The 22,104-nt window shown below is 33.2% G+C and overlaps 1 protein-coding gene across 2 annotated transcripts in view; it reads left to right on the top strand.

The window, feature by feature from the left end:
• Positions 1 to 896: 896 nt before the first annotated feature.
• Positions 897 to 22,104, top strand: part of LOC120335351 (uncharacterized) — a 62,637-nt gene continuing 41,429 nt past the window's right edge. The window contains exons 1-25 of one of the 2 annotated variants that reach the window (XM_039402844.2): positions 897 to 1,085; positions 3,484 to 3,530; positions 3,774 to 3,898; positions 4,460 to 4,647; positions 5,007 to 5,193; positions 5,736 to 5,888; positions 6,243 to 6,387; positions 6,928 to 7,079; positions 7,258 to 7,460; positions 8,026 to 8,214; positions 9,157 to 9,386; positions 10,745 to 10,883; positions 11,627 to 12,112; positions 12,845 to 13,173; positions 13,466 to 13,671; positions 14,504 to 14,706; positions 15,315 to 15,503; positions 16,106 to 16,282; positions 17,020 to 17,317; positions 17,939 to 18,160; positions 18,775 to 18,905; positions 19,450 to 19,660; positions 20,189 to 20,328; positions 21,068 to 21,325; positions 21,867 to 22,022. In XM_039402844.2, coding sequence (XP_039258778.2) covers positions 1,025 to 1,085; positions 3,484 to 3,530; positions 3,774 to 3,898; positions 4,460 to 4,647; positions 5,007 to 5,193; positions 5,736 to 5,888; positions 6,243 to 6,387; positions 6,928 to 7,079; positions 7,258 to 7,460; positions 8,026 to 8,214; positions 9,157 to 9,386; positions 10,745 to 10,883; positions 11,627 to 12,112; positions 12,845 to 13,173; positions 13,466 to 13,671; positions 14,504 to 14,706; positions 15,315 to 15,503; positions 16,106 to 16,282; positions 17,020 to 17,317; positions 17,939 to 18,160; positions 18,775 to 18,905; positions 19,450 to 19,660; positions 20,189 to 20,328; positions 21,068 to 21,325; positions 21,867 to 22,022 — 4,825 coding nt within the window. In that variant the 5' untranslated portion in view covers positions 897 to 1,024. Of the gene's footprint in view, positions 1,086 to 2,550; positions 2,647 to 3,483; positions 3,531 to 3,773; positions 3,899 to 4,459; positions 4,648 to 5,006; positions 5,194 to 5,735; positions 5,889 to 6,242; positions 6,388 to 6,927; positions 7,080 to 7,257; positions 7,461 to 8,025; positions 8,215 to 9,156; positions 9,387 to 10,744; positions 10,884 to 11,626; positions 12,113 to 12,844; positions 13,174 to 13,465; positions 13,672 to 14,503; positions 14,707 to 15,314; positions 15,504 to 16,105; positions 16,283 to 17,019; positions 17,318 to 17,938; positions 18,161 to 18,774; positions 18,906 to 19,449; positions 19,661 to 20,188; positions 20,329 to 21,067; positions 21,326 to 21,866; positions 22,023 to 22,104 lie in introns of those variants that run through there. The other variant, XM_078110128.1, reaches the window with a different exon arrangement.

Raw genomic sequence — 22,104 nt, 5'->3', positions numbered from 1 at the left:
GAAACAAGGAGATAATAGACTTACGTTCGCCTTTCAAGATATGTTGGTCTATCGACGCATATAGAACAACTTTGTGACGTCACTGATAAGTAATACCGGTGTGAAATTCTTGTTTACGTTAGATTGTTGCCAGTTTGACATTGTGTTCCTTGCATAAAATTCCAGATTCACACATGTGACAAACGCAAATAAACCTTTTTATGTATGTACAATTTTTATCTGCAAATCCAATACGGCTTTGCGATTCATAAGGCTCGAACTCTTGAATTAAAATACAAAAAATACCTCAAAATATTTATTCAAGTAAAACATTATGGCGACCCACGATATATCATTAACCCCATAAGTTTGTTTGACATCGATAAGTTAGATTTAGTTCAGTTTCAAGCGCGACGTATACTCGATAACCGCAACATCGGGGTTCCAACCTGTGCGCGCCTACCGTAATCTTTGTGCAAGATAGAATATATTTGGATATATTGCCTTAGAAATCCCATCCTGCTTATTATAGGCATCGCGTTTCTGTTCAAATTTCTTGCTCAGACTGGCTAAATTGTAATAATTTTAAAACTTCGTGGAAGAATTTCATTTGTTATTATATTACCACCTCACGTAATATTTTATTTTTGTGCAGATCAATGACTGATCCAAGTTTATGTGACTTCCTGGTTTTGGTCTTATTTTTAGACTACAAGAATGTCATTTTTGAGTTACACGTCATATTGTTGTCATGTTTCAGTAGTTGGTGTGTATCTCTAAATATGTATCCATCGCGTGTTATACATCTCAGTCGTTCGCGGAGAAACTCCTCACAACTGGATAAAAACAAATGATGTGTTGCTTTGTATCGGTGTCTAACATTTTCAATTTTATTCTACCTGCGTTTCTAATGCTCTTTGCGTACTATGTCTTTTGAAGGTCTGTAGTGTTTGAAAATGAAGGAGGAAAGTTTTATATCTTCTCTGCCTACGTTATGATCTATTTCTGAACTTCCATATTTATTGAACGAAATTTATGGCGAGGGATGTACCTGCTATTGTTGACTTCGAAAGCTCTGCTCCTGATGTTTGCGCTTTTATCTCCAGGTACGAATTTTTGTAGATCGATAACAAAAACATTCAATACTTAAATTTTGAAAATTTTTTTTTGCTGACATTTGGAATTACCTCACCTAAAGTTGTTTACGAGAGATCGAGGACCGACGAAATACGGAACATACAAAGCGAGACAAAAACCTCCCACATTTCAAATTCTTCATGCAATAATACAGCTATTTAATGAAATATGATATTGATGGCAATCCAGGCGTTGTTCACAATGCTGCAATAAATATTCAATATCTTAGACTATCATCGGGATATTATGATTGAGCAAAACAAACATTAAATTATTATTGAACTGAGACTTATTTTGTCCGAGGAATTGAAAACAACAAAAGTACGAATGGCAAAATTGGTGGCAATATATACGATTGTTTGTCTGGAAATATATGAAAATATAGATGACATATATATATTAAGCTCATATATACAAAGTCTGGCCCGTTTACTGCAGTGGGATAACCTTTCAAGCGATTACGACCGCGGATGGAAAATGTTTTAAACTCTTTTGTTCCTTTCTCAGCACTCTGAGCTGACGGACTCCCATCCGTATAATCAAAGTCAACTTTCGAATTGTCGATAGAGCAATAAAATTTTATCAGTGATTGTCTGAAGTGTCCTTTCATGTTGTAATATTTCATTTATGCTTAACCAATATCCTATCTGCGTATACAGTATAAACTTATTTTAAAACAAAAAGTTACGATTTATCAGGCTACATTTCGCCCCATGAAGCGCTGATTGGCGCGAGAAACAGCTATTATAGGAAAGCAAGTCGCCATCCCGCTTTATATTCTCAATACTATTAAACGTACTCTTCAATGAGAGCAGAAAATACGTCAATCAACATCTTCGCATAAAAAATATATCAATATCGTAGATAAATAGGATCGGGCAACAACCTTGTTTCAGGCAAATAAAATGCGCAATTAATAATACGTGGTTAAAAGTGTTAATATCCATAGTATCTATTCTTTTGTACTTGCTACGCTATGAATTGGTATATTCTACAAAAAAACGCCTAGCGTAAAACATATTGAGCTTTTTGTGACACTGTAAATAAGAGTGTACCTATTCCCATCGTCACGAAATACACAATGGAAAAGCGAAATATTAGCATTTATGCATGGTTTGCAAACTAAATCTTCAGCTCAGCGATTTTATAGTAGACTATGAGGCAACATGCTAGCATATGAAAAGTAATGGGATAACTTTCCGATAAATATGTCTCATATTTGATTGCTCAATATCAAGAGCCCTAAAAACATTAATTAAAGGCTAAGGAGAATATCTATTTATTGGAGCGGCTGCGCTGCGGTTAACTAAATGAGTTTGCACGAGACAGAAATTTAGTTCAGTGACAAGAGGGTTCTTCAACCGTGATCAAAACTGGTCGCCAATCTAAATATCGCGAGAAAACTTTGCTGGTGCGAAGGAAGAGACATCTATGAAATATGTGTTGGTACAATGGCTTATAAATGGAGCGTGGGATTCATTTATGATGACGTCGCTTATAAAAATCGAATTCCATGCCGACCAGTTATCGGTATTTTATTTTCTCACTATACCGTAAATACACATCGTACATACAAAATGTACAAACTCAGGTTATGATAAGCCAGGTATGCAATGCCGATTCGGAATTATTCCGGCCTTCCTAAATAAAGCAGCTTTCTGAATATTAGTGGCCGCCTTTGCATGTCCTTGTTCGGAGCTAAAGACGTCTAAATACGTCGAATGAAAAAAGTAAAGCGAATCCATATTTCGGAAACGAGTTTGTCCGGAACGGCGTGCGAAAACGAGAATTTTGAACCATCATACCCCGATCCTCTATAGATGGTGATGTATAATTTAATAACAGTATCAGGAAAGGCTAAATGTTTCAACACATATGTTCGAAGCGATGATCGACAGTTCGCAATGACACCTTATACGCAACGTTAATGAAAAAAGTTAATCGTAGGCCATGCCAATGAATTTAGTATAAACCAAAAAACGCAAATATGAGTGAAATTTGTGAGGATATTGGCCGATAATTCAATAGTCGCAATGATCTTGTTACAACGAATAGTGTTCAGGGATCAAATCATATGATCTGAAATAAGCGTTAAACGACCGTCAAAGCGTCGGTCACATCCACGCAGGTATTCCGCCCTGGCATAATGCTAGAAACATATATAGCATAGTATAAAATAATAAATGAACAGTAATTTTTCAAAATTACCATTACTTTATCATACTGACAATTCAAAAGACTGTTTTTCTATTCTAATTAATGGAATCAATCATATGATAATGGGATGTGCTGAAGTTTGCAATGAATGCTCGAAATGTTCTGTTGTAAGATTATATACTTGTTAAACATTCATTACTTTGTTTTCAGTGGAAGGAATTTCACTTTCTGATGAAGAAGATGCGATACTGGTATTGGTGAGTAGACGTGACAACATCACAAGCTATTGAGTGATTGAGCTTTGGCGAGGTTTTGTCCATCTAGTTCCATGATATATAGAAGGAAAATGATTACCATAGATGCCCTGAATAGAAATAGTTGTAGATATCTTGGATTGGGTTTATACCACTTTTGGGTTTCTTTATTCACATCCACTATCGCTGCGAATAGTATATTACAATTGACTATATTGTGAATATCCTGAAATTAATTTTATTCAGCCAGGTTTTAATTATACTGCTGATGACGATCCACGAGGAAACTATGATGGTTTCCTCAACAAACATTGGAAATTTGTCACCTTACCAGAACATCAATTAAAATATACATTGTGGTTCAAGCAAAAGTGAGTTTATTGGTGTTTAACCATTTTATGAACATTTGATAGTATTAGAATTAAAGTTTTTTTTATTTTTACAATGTGTATGCGTATTATCAATAATGAAACTTGAAATAGGTTCACGCAATTTATGCCAGCACAAGAGTTGCAAACATTGTGTATTACAGAATATAAACCAATATTAAAAACAGGTGCTGAGCGAGGAAATATTACTCGTTTTATTTTAAAGCTGGGATGGCCAGTATAGGTTGTTGTCAAATTGCGTGTCAACTGTGTCACATTTCCATTAATCTATTTTTTAATTTTATATAATTTACACTATATTTTATAACTGGAACAAAAAATAAATAGCACATACAAAGGTGGCGGAAAGATGCAAAACCTGGGAAAAGTTTGAAACGAGTGCTGTTTACGCCTATTCACTTACAAATGTTGACTTTCATTACGTAGCGTCAAAACCATTTGATTACCAAATTAATTAACTAATTGGTGCAATGATGTGTCTTTGCGGACTGAAGGTTCATTCAGGAAATCGCTTTGCTTTCACTTTTTCAATTTTCTTTACAGAGAAACTTCAGAAGAAAGTTGTGATCAGTTTGTTGTTAGCAAACAAAATAAGTTTGGAAACTCGTCCAATTTTCTTTGTGTTGATAAACTTGAACTCAAACATGTAGGAACTGTTGAAGAATCAGCATTCAATCTATTCTTGGAAGGACCACAAAGGAAATTTTCACTGAGTGTGGAATCATATTTTGGTATTAACATATTTTTTTGATTATTAGTGATAGACTTTATATGAATAATACAGAATACTTTAATAATACAAATAGAAAGTTATTTTAACTGTCCTGAAAGGGTATAAAGGTGAGACTGTGTTATCAATTCGCTCAATTTGTTGGTATGATATGATATCTTGATATGAGACATAATTATTGTCAATCATGAACTACCAATTCATGTGGCAATGTAATTGTTCTGTGAAAACTGCACATTACTTATTCATGTTGTTTTATATTATACTTGTATATTTTTATTTATATTATTTTTGTATTATATCTTAAAAAGTTATTCTCTGAACTCAGCATGTTTTGCTTGTTAATTTAAAAATTTCCAGCAGGAGGTTATCAAAAGCAAAGATTTCGTCGAAGCATACTAGAAAATGTTTATAGTTTACCCTCAACTTGTCATGATGCTATTCGAAGAGTTGGTGTGTGTTCAAGACACAAAGCAATGAATCAATGCAACTGGCCGACTATACGTAGCCAGTGTCAAAGAACTTGCAATGTTTGTGAATATGGAAGGTACACACCCGTCACAACATTTTAGGATAAGCACTTTATCTAGATATCATGTTTGATTTCACAAGATGATAAATTGATAATCGAAAATACTCCCAGAATAACATTTTAGATAAGAAGACTTTAAAAGCTTAGATATCACTCAGGATGACCATATATTACTATTCTGAATAAGAAATTTAAATCAGTCGCAATAGAAATCGACTGATTATTTTCCTATAAGAGAGCATAATACAATTTCCTTTTTATGGGAATTCAATAGTATATAATAAATAATTCTAAAAATTATTTCTGACATATAACCTCTGTGGCATGTTATCTGCCATTATCTCCAATTATGCATCGGATATCATGTATTTTTCAACATCTGCAAATATGATATTGCCAAATACTTTGTTGTTATGTAAATTTGATTATTTAAAATACTATCCGTCCTCAACTACATAAAACTGATGATTGTTTTCTGTTTCTTTGGAAATATGAATCATATGTATAATCAATCTACCTATCAGTTCCTAATTATTCCCTTTTTGTTGTAATATTAGTTGGGGGAAATGGTCACCCTGGAGCAAGTGCAGTGTGTCTTGTGGATTTGGGGTTGAGTTCAGAACTCGGCTTTGTCGTAATATGCCATGTCCACCAGGAAACTCAGAAGAATTAAGAGGGTGTAAATCTGAACTTTGTGCTGAAACCAGAAGGTATGTTAAGAAATAAATATATATCTATGAGTTTTGTGTTTCAAGTTTGACACTCATTATTTGTTTCAGTTTTGTTATTCTAAATACGATTGTTTTGTTTTGCTACAAGGTGCTACAGTAAAATCATCTCTGATTTCTTTATAAAAATACATCTTCTGATCCTTCTTAATTCTTAGAAAATGAAGTGTTACTTAGATAGGGTGAACTATATTTGTATTTGCTTTGTATAAATTATTTGTACGTTTTTCATATTATTAAATAAGAATTCAATATTTATGTAGCATACTTTTTTATTGGTATTTTAAAGTGGTAATTTACATTGCAGTAATATGGGCTACCTCTGTTTTGTTGCAGAGTGGTTCTGCAGGGACGAATGCTACCACAACCTAGACGTAATCTGTATGAGGTTGAATCTTACGAAGAAGAGAGTCCAGAGGATAAATGTACAAAGGATGAATTCATGTGTAGTCAGTCTAAGCAATGCCATGATCTGGCAAAGGTATTTTTAATGTAGAAGAATTAGTCCATTGATATTTGATTATAAATGACTGTTTCACAATTCAGAAATATTATTTATTTGATGTTTATGTAATATAGCTATTTTGTATTGACTCAAAAAGATTCTACATCATTGAATCTGCAGATAAATGTTCAATAGATAAATATTCTAAATTAATTATGTGATGAATATTTCTGTTCTTCAAGTATCTACGGTAAGTAGCAAAACTCGAGTATCACCAGTGCCATAATAAAAATCATTACTTCACTTTTAAGTATAGTTTTGAGGCACACAATTGATCAAACAAAGTTCTTCAGTCCCAAGAAAGAAAACATTGCTTTGTTATTCTGATAGTTCTGGTATGGATTATTCATGATGTGTTTTAATTTCTAGAATAAGGCACTGGAAAAGCAGTTCATTATCAATCATGAAGTCATAGGGTTCAAATATGAGACATTTAAACAACGTTTATGATGTAGCATTTTCCTATGCATACAAAATACAAACTCAATATAATACTTTAATATGATCTCCATCTAGCAATGTAATGAAGAAGCTGATTGTTCACCTGATACAGATGAAGACACATGTGAATTTGGTCTTCGTTATGACGGTATATTCGGCATCATAAATTGGAAATACCACAAGTGTGCTGAATCAAATACAACTGATGATGGCAGATCAACTCCACGGTAAGTTTTCAATTTGTTCATTATTAAATTAAAGTGAGATGAATTAAAAATATAAGATTGAGATAGTAATAGATATGTCATTAATGGTCAATCCACCTTGCCCCTCTAAACATATTTTGGGTATTTTGTTAATTTCTTGTTGTTCATCTTTGTATCATAATTTTTTCTTTCAATACAGAATATATCGTCGTTGTCCTGGTCCTTACAACAAAGAAAGGACCGATTTCATGTGGTCTTGGGCTGATTATCATAATATTATACACAAGGGAATCCATAGATGTTTGGCATTGAATATAACATCGTTCAATGGAACAAAACCAAATGAACTAGAAGTCATTTTAACACATTGTGATTTTAATGACCCAACTCAACATTGGATGTGTAAGTTTAGCAAATGGAGAAATTATTACAAGCTAGGCACCCGAACAAGCTTAAGTGAAAACCTAATGTTGACTGCCACTCAGAAGGCAATGTCATTATACTCTATGACCTGTAGATATGGAATTCACATTCTGAACGAAGGGTAATGGGTTCAAATACTTAGTTGTTCTATGTATAGATTCAAAGGAGATGCTTAATCAATGTGTACTTTTTGTACTTTATGCGGCTACAACAAATCAAGTTTTGACGCCCTTCAAACATATAATATTGCCATTTCAATGGCATAACATATACTGGTCAGACATGAACTAAAATTGAAAAACAACAAAACTGGTACAGAATATTAAATTAACAACCGTGCTGCACACTGACAAGTACCTTGCATGATACATTATCGGTTCTATACAATTTGTACTGATATGATGCAATTATAACTAACAAATATAGTCTGCCTCTTTATGGTGATTTTAGAAGTTTGGTCAAAGGGGATTGGATGATTACCAGCCAGACAATGACTTAGGTATTGTGCACATGATTGCGCATTATAATTCCAAATATTTTCCAGGCACTGGTTACTATGTTCGACTATTGTCACCGCTTGATGTACTTCCTGATGAAAATCGAGATGACATGTATCTTAACGTAAGTGATGATGGTCCAGGAAATCGTTGGGTAATGACAAGTAAACCAGATGATAATTCCAAATTTTATATGCTTGGAACAAACAAGAGGTTGAACATATGTGCTAAAAGGGGTGAGATGAATTTTTTTCCAAATATTTTTGATGTTTGTGGTGCATTTCAAACCAGTAACTTCTTGTCATGGCATACACATGCGGATGCTTATAAAAATTGATATAACAAGTGACTTGAAGAAGTCTACAGGTGTTGTCACAAGAATACTGTATCCATACTTCCATGGCTAATGATCACCTGCATACATGAACAATATATTTTTCCACTATTCTATGTCCAGATATTCATTTTTTATATACGCCAGAGATGTGGTTCGATATAGGAAAGAGCGAAAACAAAATGAGAATGTTTTTACGGTTTTAATACAAACAGAAAACACTGTGGATATAGCATTTGGAATAGAGCCTGTAAGATTTGTAACACAGAGAGAATAAGGTCTCAATTTTGTGTTGGTCGCTTTAAAACTATCTCAGGTGCTATTGTGTTACAAGTTTGGATAATGATGTCACAAGGACTGATAAAAATGTCACATTTGATTGTGTTTGACTGATGCGCCAGGTTAAAAATAATCAGACAATATTGAAAAGGAAAGTATACTATAAAACAATGAGCAAGGACTGTGCTACGTATAAGCTTTCTGTTTGAGTACGAAAGGTTTTCATCATATTTTGTAAACGAAGATTCTGATTCTTTCTAAAAATAAAAACTCCTTACATATTGTTGGATATCAGTAATTGCTTATACAGGGCCTTCTTTGTAGCAAAATGTGGGAATAAAAGTGGTATATAAAAGCCTGTAAAAAGTTTCTTAAAAAGACAATAAATAAAAATATGAAATTAAATATGGAATACTGAAATCAGTTGCTTGTCAGACTGTCGGTTTATCTATTGAGATTATTATCACACAACTCTGTCATGAAATCAGTACATTGCCAGTTGGGAAAATTTTATCATGAAAATGGTTCAACATTTTTTATTCTTATTACATTTTTATATATACAGGAGCTGGAGGATCTTTTGCTTGGACCTTCTGGACACTTTGTGACAAAACTTGTGGAGGAGGAACGAAACGAAAGAAAAGAAATTGTGCATTTCATGGCGATAGGAATTGTGGTGGAGGTTCATTGTATGAAGTAAAAGCATGTAATACGCAACCTTGTACCATCCTCTGCCCTCCTGACTTTTCAGCTCATTATTCTGAATATAACGAAAAAGATATAAATTGTTTCAAGGTATGTTCATTTATTCTATTTTCCTAAACTTTACAGCGTATTCATGAGAAATTGTGAAAATGTTCATTCAATACTAGGAGAAAATAAAATACCTAACTTTAGAAATTGGCTCCATCTTACTATTGTCAGTCAACAGCTACAGATCATTTTAGTATCACAATTGCCAGAAAACACGGCATATGTAGGGGTTATAGTATTCTGCAAATTTAAAATACTAAATTGGAAGATTTATTGCAGAAAAAAGTCAGAAACACCTATGTAATTTCTCATGCGTGCGAACATTTTGCTCTAAATTGATCGCAAATAGTTTAGATATTGCATTTTTAGCACCATCAAGGTCATATAGATAGCTTGCCATTATGTGCATTGTTTTACTTATAATTAGAAATATGATTTCCAAACACCAATCCTGTTTTTATTCAATTCATAATAAGCACTGTTTGATATTGAATATCCTAATAAAATTACACATATGAATTTGAATCAAATCTTATCTGATCTCAGAAATGAAACTCCCATCTCTGCCTATGCCATTTTTATTGTCTGTTTAGCAATATTACACCAAATCAGAATGCACTTATACATAGAAAATTATCATGTGTGGAGAAACTGAAAACTTTACATTTTAGCTTTGTCTGACCAGTATAGGACCACTATATAACAGATCTATTTAAACTAGAGCAGGGTTTCCCAAACTTTTTGGGCTGCGAACCCATGTTCGTGACGGACCCCCAGTTTTGACGGACCCCCATTACATGCCTCAATTTCTCTGCCCAACCAGCATAGATAGATAATTTTTTTCATTTAGTTAGTTTCATTTATAACACAAAAACACAAACAACAGTAATGTGATGGATGAGGTTGCTTTTTACTTCACAATTTATCAATTCTTGGAGTACCTCGTGACAAGCAAACTCGTAGGTTCGACTCTACGGCAAGGTTTGCTCGCTCTGTATAGCTAAAAATGTTGCCTCCCACATGCAGGTAGTTGCAGAGGGCAATAAAATTTTAGTTACCTTTTTTTGAAAGTAATGGATATTCGTCCGCAACGCTCGACCAAGAAAATGCAAATGCTTTTTGTTCGAAATCAATCATTAAAGATCGATCAGACTCTTTTATTATCGTTGTGGGACCCCCTGTTCAGTCATCACAGACCCCCGAACCCCAGTTTGGGATACTCAAAACTAGAGACCTTCATTAGTATACCTGAACAACATGGTCATGAGAAAATGAGGTCTTATTTTATTGGCCCCTCTATATTATCGAGTCATGGCCAATAGGAGATGGCTATTCACATAAAAAGTATGAGAAAACAAGAGAATCCAACAGCTGTGTCTTTTGTCACAATATTTTAACAGGTATTTGATGATCCGCGTTCATATTCAGATGCACAGAAGTTTTGTGCTTCGAATAATTGGACTTTAGCTGCAGATAAAGAAATTAGCGGCCATAACTTTCTGATGGATTTGCTCGAGGATTCACCGAAGTCTTATATTGGTATTGTTATTTAAAATTGTTTTAAACTAGTTATTTATATCAGTATGGCCTATTATTACATATATATATATATATTATATAGATCAGGGGGTCCCAAACTTTATTGGTCGCGGGCCAAAATTAGAATCGGAAAGATGTTCGCGGGCCGGAAGAATGTAGCGCCCAAAAGTGGATTCACTTTCGTTTGTCATTTTTTTGAAACATGTTTGTTTGACTCATAATGGCGCTTATTGTTGTATTCCTTCAGAACTGGAATAGTTCGTTGCCAAAGAAGACAAATCTGCAAAGTTTGATACTTTTCAATGGAGAAATACGAACACTGCCATTTATCCAAGAAACGATAGTTTTCTGAATCTAGTTTTTGTTTGATTTCTGACATCTTTAAGCTTTCCTATATGGCTGATAACTGGTGGCTTTCCTATATGGCTGATATGGTACTTATAATTGATATACTGGTATAATTGAATTGTTACGATAAACACGTGCTTGAACTCTGATAATGACATAAATTAGCGGTATCTAGATCGCAAAACGGTAGAAATAAAATCTGTTGAACACTATTTCACGTAAGCTCGGCGGGTTATTTTAAATCGTTACGCAGGTCGTATTTGGCCCGCGGGCCATGGTTTGGGAACCCCTGATATAGATTATAGATGTTACAGTTGCTCTGATTTTTTGATGTGGGCGTTGTGAATTTTGAAGTTGATTTAATGTTCACTTTTGTTTTTGAATTTATTTTTTAGGAGTGTATGAGGATTTATCAACTCCACTACATTCCCCTTATACACATCTATTGCGATACAATCTAGATGGTCAGTCAGTTGGTGGATTTCAGCCATGGTTCAAATATAGCGGCAGTAACGAATACAGAGGATGTAGTATTGGTTTTGGTGCAACTTATCATGGATCTGTATCCACTTCTGAGAATGGTGAAACTTGTGAAATATGGAATGCTACTGATATTCCAGATATTGATGTTGTTCATCCATTGACTCTACTTGTTCCACCTTATAGCGAAATAGAAACAGATGGAAACAACTTTTGTAGGAATGAAGATATTTCTTTTAATATACCATGGTGCAGAGTTAGGTCACTGCAGGACTTTCAGCGTAAATCTTGCAAAGTTGATGATTGCTTGGATATTGGGTCAACGTCAAGTAAAGGGAAATTCATGCCAGAAATTCATGAAAATGACAAGTTTATAATATATTCTTTGCAACCTGATTCAAGTGAGTCGTCAGCCTTTTATTATACAATTTTGATCAATTAGAAGGCACTACAATATGAAACTAATGAATCTAATATGGATAATTGTAGTACTTGCAAAATATAGAAAACTCCACATGCACATGCTTCAATCACACATGTTTAAACAATTTATATTTAATAGATCTCTCGGAGGAATTACTTTTACTATGTAGATCATTGGTTCACAACCATTTCAGTGCCATGAATCATATTGATGATTTTTCTGAAAGTTGTGGGCCCCTTCAATAAAAACAGTTTATAATGTTATGTTCAAGCAGCTCTTACTTGAAACATTGTTTCCATTCGAAGATAGACATGAACTGCCTTATATAGGAGCCATATATTACGTATTCTATCAGAAACTTTTCCTTACATGTACTTGAACCAGTTTTAAACATCAAACTTGAATAAATGACAACCTAATGATCTTTTGAAAAAAATAAACATATTAGGCTAATAAATTTTGTCATACTCTGTAGCATGATGCATGAAGTTGCCTTTGATTTGTCATTCTTTACAAACAGAACAGCAAAGGCTTGAACTTTCATTCTGAGATTTTGGGTTCACCTTATGCATGCAAATCTTATGATTCTCAAAATTTTTTTGACGACCTCTGGCAGTCAATAAACTCCTGGTTAGAAACCACTCATCCAGACAATAAGTATATTCAAAATGGTTATACTACCTAAGTACATTCATCTTACCTCTTACAGAGAATCGCAAATTGTGTATAGCTGTGTTGAGTACAAACAAAGTTGTAACAGCTCTTTGTGACTGTAAAGATGAAAGACAAAATTTTTATTGGTGGGCTGGGACATCTCTTGTAAATGCAGCTACTGGAACATGTCTTTCTGTAACATCTTTGCCTCCACAACATGGAGACGAATTGATTGCAGAAACATGCACAAGGAGACATTCTAAATCATATCAAGGTTGGAGTGTTCACAACACCAGGGTGTCATTGTCATGGATCCCAGATCACGGTCCAGAAGAAAAGCTTCCACCATTATATATAATGACCCACGATGCTAAGGAAAGAAAAGTGAGAAAATTTCCAATTTCTGCATTGTAGCAGGGTTTGTATGTTATTAGCTCATTCTTCACATCCATACTTAGTTCTAAATACAAAATTCTAGAATTCTGCCTTACACCTAACTTTGAAAAATTATCTGAATAAATTATGATATTGAATAATATAATGGATTCTTCAATATTTTGCAGCAAAATCATGATTTATATCAAATTCTTTAGTGTTTTGTTCGAAGGCATACACAACCAGTGGTTAAATTATAGGTATGCCTCAAAGATTCAGTCATCCGTGCTCAATTTGTTAGGTTTTAATGTCAGACACTAGAAGAGAACTGTTTACGGCATGGAATTCTGACATTGGAATGGTGCGAATGATAACTTTAATGAGTAAAACTCCAGGAGGAAGTTACTTTTTATTGCGAGGTCATGCATGTGATGAGTGCATAACATCTACCATTGAATCCAAACAACTGTTAACTTCCGTATGCTCACATCAAGATATAAATCAAAGGTGTTTTAACTACCGTATATATCTTTTTTAAATAAATTTTCTTCATTTTTGTAGTAGTGATTAAAACAAATTCTGGGTTCTGTTTTATTAGGTCATCGTGTAGGTCTCGACATGTATTTTTGCACATTGGCCCCAAATAGCTCTTTGTTGAAACAGTAACTCATTGTTAGTTGCTGTTAGAATATTTCGATTGTGTTCATTTTTGTTTTGTAGAATACTCACAGAGTATCAACTAATATATTATTAGATTTGGGTATTTGGTTCTATATTACTTTTATTAGTTTACTGCCACAATACTATGGTTGTTCAATTAAAATAGAATAGGGTTTTCATGTTTGTCCTGGGGTGAGAAAAGTCGATAGACGACTTGATCATATGGTGAACCCCGACTCTTGTTTGTTTACCAGTCCATGTCTAATATGGGATTAGTTATCCAGTTATTTGTTTCATATTCATGGAACTGATGGTGGAGTAAGCCATAAACGATCAATGGTAAAATGAAGCTATTTGTGGTGTTGAGGAGTCTAACAATCATCTTGTACATAATTATACCTCACAATCACAACATTCGAACCCGCAAACATACACAGGGCAACCAAAGGTTCGATGACAAGATTGACTTGTATTGACTCTAATTTTACATAGTAATATAACATTACTGTACTTTGTTGCTCAATAAGAGATCAACTTAATTCCTGAAACAGTTACAACATTTGCCAAGCATGTTCGATTGTCTTTATGTTAACAGTATGGATAAATGGATAGTCTTTAGGTGTATCTTTTCTTTTTAAAAATAATTTTGGCTCATTTTATTTCTTCATATTCCTAACAGATGGATAAAACTAACTGAAAATATATTGATGAATGTTGCCACTGGTTTATGCTTGTCATCCTATCGTATGAGATTTTATGTTTTACTTGATGATTGTGATATAAGTAATCTTGCTATTCGATGGATTTTTCGGAAAAATGATGATGAAAATTTTATCCTACGCCATTCAGAAAGTGGATTTTATCTTACTTGTGGATGTATTGGTATTGTTGTTTTGTTTCATTTTATTCTTAAGTATAGGATATTAGAGGAATGCGCTGATCTTGAATGGCCTTGAATATAAATGTTCATTTATTTTCTGTGACTTATAAGTCGATATACATCTATGAATGTATTTGCCAAATTGATTTTGATATACCGGTACTTGTGTTTATTTATTAGAGACTTTTATTCTTTATTCTATTTTATTCTTTTAAAGTACTGTTGTAGACATGTGTACTTCTTTGTTCATCTCTGTTGATGTTTAAGTTTAAAAAAAGGCAATACTTTTCAAGCTTTTTTGGTTTAAAGATAAGCTGGCTTAGTCATGTCCATCTGATTACTAGGTGGGGCATAGAAATAGATGACCAGTTGAACGTTTAATATTTGTGGGCATGATAGGTGGAGGAAGAACATATAGCCAACCTGTAGTTATTTTCATTACCCTGCAAGGAGTGTCTATCACATATTCAGAATTTGTAATACACAAACCTGTACGTTGGGTATTTGCTGTGATGGCGAGTGTGTTCCAAATTATTAGCTGACTGAGCTGATCATTTAGATATATAGGCTATACTGATCTAATGGCGTTTTAATTTTGTTTAAATGGCAGGATACACCCAGGTATGTTTATCTCCAGAAAATAATGAGAAAGTTGCTTGGGATTTGGTTGTTCATGATGAATTGTTCAGTGTCTTCAATATTCCAGATTTTAAAGAAGATTTAGGATTTCCTTTTATGTTGCATTCTTCTTATAACTTAACAAGATGTGCAAAACCAGCGAAACCGTCAAGTGCTCCAGGTTTGTTCATCTACAGTACACTGTAATATTTGAGTGTGATATTACTGTTAAATAAGGGCTCAGATAGACACTGTTTCAACACTGTCTGGTTCGAACAATATTTTTGTGGGCTGTGCTTACCAATACTTCTAGACATCTTTATATTCGCATACGTCAATAGGATAGAATAAGACGGTTAGGAAGTCATAGTTGTCCTGGGAAAAGGAAATCTGATAAGTTAGTTTATTCATGTAGCAAACTAGTTACCAGTCCATGTTGAGTATAAAAATAATCAACCAGTTGTTTCAGGTGTGTGGATTGGAGGTAGAGAAAGGCATAACCGACCAGCGGTTTCGTGAACCACTGTCACCCCCCACAGGATTCGAACCTGTGAACCCACGCAGGGTCATCAGAGATGTAATGGCAAGCATATAAATAACGCTTGCTTAGCATGATGCCCCAACCGCCGATCCATGGATGATTAATTAAGTAACTTGTGTTAACAAAAAACATATTGAACATTGAGTTTTTGATTTTTCGAACAAGAGCAAGCAGTACATATTCTTTCAATGTTTCGTCATGCAGCATTTATTTCATTGGAACATCTTTTGTATTCTTTACAGATGCCATGTTTGTTGCTGTAATGACAACCTGCCAATTAGAAGACAAAGGACTACTGTGGTGGTTTTCAGAGGGTGGATCTCAGATTAAACATAGAGCTTTAGGACTTTGTTTAGAGGCTCAAATTCCATTGAAGAGCAATAAGGCTTATGATAACATGAATCCTACTCTTTTATTGGGTAAATTTGAATATACTCTCATTGATTGTGATGTGTGATAGTTAAAAGTACTGTCATTCTGCAAGACTATTCAAAGCTAGTTATGATTACTGTGGAACATTGCATTGTTAATTAATAAAAAAATTATAATTAAATAAATATTACAGTTTAGGAGAAATTGATTTTTTTTATATTTTCCATTCTTTGTCCTAAATTCAACTCATTGTTGTGATTTTCCAGACACAAGTTTAGTGTTATTGATATTGAGCTTTTATTTTATTGGAACGATGTATGAAAAATGCAATCTCCCATTTATCTCACACTTTTTCATCTTTAACACACCTGTCCCACCTTACCACACTTCTGAGTTGGATATATTATGGGGCAAATTTTTATGAAGTGAGATTCATACTAGTATCTTGGGTAGAATAGATTTATTACCTTGGGAGTAGTTTAGAGTATTGATATGGAGTGAGATACATATGATTGGCACTTTTGAGATTTTAACTAACATGTAGTTGTTAAATCAAAGGATTTCAATTAACTCAAACTTTATCTGAAAACATGATCAATCTTTTTTTCCACTAATTTGGTTTATTCCCTCAGTGTAATCTATAAATAGAATAACAAATAAGGGGAATACATGAATTACGAATAAAGCATGAAAAAAGTGTGAGACAAATTTCTACTTCTACAATTGTACTGTTATTTTAAACAAATTGTTTAATTTCTTATTATTTGAATATTTTCCATTTTAGCTGCTTGTTCATTTGAGTCGCTCACATCTCAGTCTTGGATATTTCTTCCTGGTCCAACACCTCGTGATTCTGATGGAATGCCAGGTGATTTCATTTGTCTCTCAAGCAATCACAGTGTTTGCCTAAACATAGAATCGGATGGAGGCTTTGGTGACAGGGATGATTTGTTAATTGTTAGTCTCAAAACAAAATCACAAGATTGGATAGCAGTAACAGGACCTGGTCATCATATTCCTCTGGAAAAGTTGAAGGATTGTGCTCAACCTTGGGATCTAATGAAAGATTACAGAGGAACAAGGTAGGGAATGACTAACAATGAAAAACTCAGTATATAGAAAAACTTTGTCATTGTCACTATTATTCGAGAGCATTAGACTAAAAATGTGATTTTTCAAAAAGCTGTTTTGCAAAAATATATTTTTGATTTCGAACTTCTGTAGCTTTGAATCGAAATACTTTGGTGGGTATTGCCTCAAACTATGATTAAGAATATTTTCAAATGAAAATACTTTTTTAAAATTTTAAAATTTTTCATTTAGTCTTGTAACCCTCGAATTAGTAAACATTGCAATATTTTTAGTTAAAACAATATTTGTTTATGATATTTTAGATCATGTCAGATGATATATTTTGACATCTAATGGAGTTCAAACAAAATCAAAGTTGCATGGGCCATCTTACCTTGCAACATAGAATATATGAGGGAAATCTAACTTTCTACACCTCATCCAAACTTTTTGTATCCATTGAACATTATTGTTCAAAGTATTTTAGACATTTCTGTATTGATAAAAATCATAATCATTTATACTTTGTTTGTTTAAAATTTTGGTTTTATTATTTAGACATTTTCATATTAATCTAAGCCTTTTTCTTTCATTTTTTTGTAATGCAAAAGAGAACACTTTCATATTTTCAGATCATTCACCAAAGATGGAGTACATTGTCAATACTGGAATCTACAATATCCACACAAACATCCATTCACCAATATTACTCATCCAACTGCCGATCTAAGACAAAATTATTGTCGACGTCCAGAAGGTTTTCCTACAGACCAGTTGAAAAAAGATGAAATAGATTTACCATGGTGTATAACAGTAAAGTCATCTCAGCCATGGCAGGAATGTTCAGTAACTAAGTAATCACTGAACTTTTCATTTGAATTTCTACTTATAAACCGCTAAAAATGTTCTGATAACCTTTTATCACAACATTGATATATATTTGATATTCCCCAAAATTGTTGATATTATCATACCTAAACTTGAAAATATGTATGTGATGACATTGTTTATCGAATATTGAATGCTGCAATTCAACACTTTGGCAGAAATATTAAAAATATACTTACTTGAAGATTTTATATTTCACTATTGGCACATTCTGTTATATAGATTTTGTTGTTTTGAATACCGATATCAATAATTAAAGCTTAGTCTGTATCTTTATGTAATACATGAGCTATCAGTTTGTCAAAATCAATCTGGACGAGAACATACTTTAATCGGTGTCCCCTCATGAGCGGTAAATTTATTTCAAAACCATGCAAATTGGGGGAAATATGGTGAAAATTTGAAAAAGGTTATAATCAACCTTCTAGGATGTGCTTCCATTTTTAACTAGTGAAAATAAATCAATTGATCCAGTAGATAAAGATGAAAGCAGTTTTGTTTCCCCGGATGCATTAACATGAACAACAGCAAACTTTGTTCACAACATGACCATCAATCTCACATAGTCATTCTCTTTCAGATGTCCAATTACAACAGTTGTACTTGATTCAAATTCTGGATTGTGGCATCCAAGTGATGGAAAAACTCCTCTTCCATTTACATGTCAATCACTACCAGAATGTTATATTGGTAACGGTGCTGATTATTCAGGTAAAATCGGTTTATTAGTAAATGATTCACATGATCACTCTTTGTCATAGATTTGCAAAAGTTTATTTCTGTGCTAGAGAATCACTTTCGTTTCTCATACTCCTCTTCTCATAGCTGGGCTAATGCTTGATTTGTTTATAAGTGATGAACGTGCTCGTTTCATGCAAGGTCCTTTCATGTTGTCTAAAATTATAACGTCACTCCATTACATTAATGCTCTTCACATTTTGCTCATAATTTATTCTATATCTGCCCATCGTTAGAAATATGCTTGCCATAGCATCTCTGATTATCCTGAGTAGGCTTACAGGTTTGAATGATTTGGGGAATAATTATGTGCGAGAAGATTGCTGGACTCCTTGCCGCAGTATGGTTCCCTTCACCATTAGGATGAGGCATCTGAAGCACGTAAGTGGTAACAGGACAGGTGTTCGTAGCACGCCATATTATTACGCTTTCTTGCCATATTCCCTCTTCCCTGGGATAAATATGAAAATTCCATCTTATTTAAATAGAAAAATTACATTTTATTTTTTGAGATTAGGTTATTACGAACATACTGGTCGAGGACATTGTTTGAACTGGAGAGAATATAACAATGGCGATAAAAACTGGCCTGATCATGCAAGATGTATGAACTGGAACAATGATACATTGAAACCATGGTGCTGGGTTAGAAAAGGAGTTGCTCAATATTGTGATTTAACTGAACCTTGTCCTATCAGATGTCCTGATCCTACTCCTCTTATGAGAAAGTATGTGTTATTATTTGTTTTTTTGTTTGTACTTTGAAATGGAGCTTTGCTGCTTTTTGTGTTGGTGGTTGTTGAACCCTGGATCTCTTTTTTTCTTAAATAATTTTTGGATATTCTGAGATTTTTGATATAAATCAATAAAATTCCCAAAATTTTAGTCGAAGATCTGTGAAATATTGCAGTATAGATATTTTCCATAGCTAGAATTAAATTTTAATATATTCAAAAGTTTGTTTACTTCACCATTCCAAAGTAAATGGAAGATGCTTATTCATGAAATATTTGCATAGCGTAATCATTAATAAACTTTGGCATGCATAATGTTTTTGCTGTATATTGAATTGAATAAGTGGTGTTCATTCATATTTGAACATATTTAGTATTGCAATTGGGACAAAAAAGGTGTTTTATCGCATATTACTTCACCTGATATAAAGTAAAATCTTATATATACTTACCTGTGTTAAATATTGCATTTTGTCTTGATTTGGTTGAAAACGAGTTAAATCTATGATAATATCTTTTCAGCATGTATCTTCTCAGCATATCATATGCAAGTCCTTCTAAATTGTACATGCCAAAAAGTTCTGTTCAAGTAGCTTGCAAGAAAGGTTATAATTTGACTAACACTGATCGCATTGATCAGATATGGAATTGCACAGATGATGGTAACATATTACGTTAATGACATATTATAATAATGATATGTACTATAGAAATACCCTAAGAAGTAGGCATTTTTCTTTAATTCATTTTCTGTAGCATTTTATGCAGATTGGAAAGATAGAATTAATAATAAAAAACACTAATAGTATTTTATTACTCGCAGATTGAAGTTTGTAGTTTTGGCTTTCTAAACATTTGTGTCGACTAATATACTGACCTTATTTTAAAGATTTAGTATTTTATAAACAGCACTTGTCATTTTTATTTCATATCACAATTGTTGTTGAGAGGTGGTTTTATTTTTTGTAATTTCCGTTTGCATATTTTAAAACCATGTTCTGACCTTGTCAAGTCAATCTTTACATTTCAAACAAATTTTTTATCGTTAAATTCAACTAATAGTTTGGTGTCCTCAAACACACTCATCCTATTCGAGAGAAATGTTAAGTTAGAATCCATTCTTTGATTGAAGGGTATTAGAGAGTTCCATAACTTGTGACCAGAAGCATATGGTTATATGATCAAGCCGTGTGATCAGTAGAGATAATCCGAGTCCTAAAAATTCGTCGCAGGGAATTCCGCCGTAGAAATTTTGGCCACATAAAATTCCTAAATAACGAATCTTTTTTAAAAAAGGCGATTTTTTATGTGGAGATTTTCCTATGCAGCGAATTTCCTGCTGCAAACTTTCCTAGAACCTGGATAATCATTCAGCACATTGATGCATACAACTTATTTTAGGTGTATGGGAACCCAAACCAGTGTCGTGTAGAAAAATCTTTTGCAATCCACCTGCATCGGTTGATAATGCAATTCTTATAACTAGGAAAACATTGTTTACCTATGGTGCAGTTGTTGCATACCAATGTAAACCTGGATATATGATTGAGCCAAGCAGAACTTTAATAGAAATTACTTGTAGACAAAATGGTACTTGGTCTAGTCCATTGTTCAAATGTTTACCTGCTTGCAAAGAGGGTTGGACGTCATTCAATTTGAGTAAGTTTCGAATTTATTTTGTATTGAAATCTTATTAAAAAGCTCCTCATCAATAATCAATTTGAATTATGTTTGAAATGTAGGTAAAATGCTGACTCAGGAGACAGGATGGGTCAGTTTTAAACTTTTTTGGGTCCACTGGTTTGATATCTAAAAAAGACCAGCCACTAAATGACCATAAATAATAATGAATGTTATTATTCATTCCACGCTCAATTCTAAAAATAGGGAATATTACCTAATTATTACCTAATACTTATAAGTCATTGTGCAAATTGCTGTTTAATTAGTAATTATGGATTTTTCAACAAATTTGACAGAACTTTGATGTTTAAAAACCTGAAGTTGTTCCCATTGTGCTTGTCTTCCTAATAACAATTGTAATGATGTTGAAAACCTTGTGCATATTCTAAGATTCCATGTGCAGTTAACTACCGTATTATCACTAATTGCCATTTACTCATTTCAATTATATTACGAATTGTAATATCACACACAGTATTGTGCTTGATTCATATTTTTTTTACTTTTTTGTATTTAGGTTGTTATAAACTGTTTCATCACAGAAAATATTTCAAAAACTATCATTCATCCTTTGAGCAATGCAAAAGTAAAAAATGTGGACTAGCAGTTCCTAGGACAGAAGTTGAATATAATTTTCTCAGAGATCTTACAGTTTCAACTCTTGGATATTCAAGTGAATCCTTATATTTACATTTGATGTTTTATTGGTATTTTGTGTGATTACATTTGTTTACAAGCAAATTTTTATATGAAAA

This window comes from Styela clava, chromosome 2, assembly GCF_964204865.1.
Source record: "Styela clava chromosome 2, kaStyClav1.hap1.2, whole genome shotgun sequence".
Taxonomy (NCBI): Eukaryota; Metazoa; Chordata; class Ascidiacea; order Stolidobranchia; family Styelidae; genus Styela; species Styela clava.
This window is presented reverse-complemented; position numbering and strand designations above follow the sequence as displayed.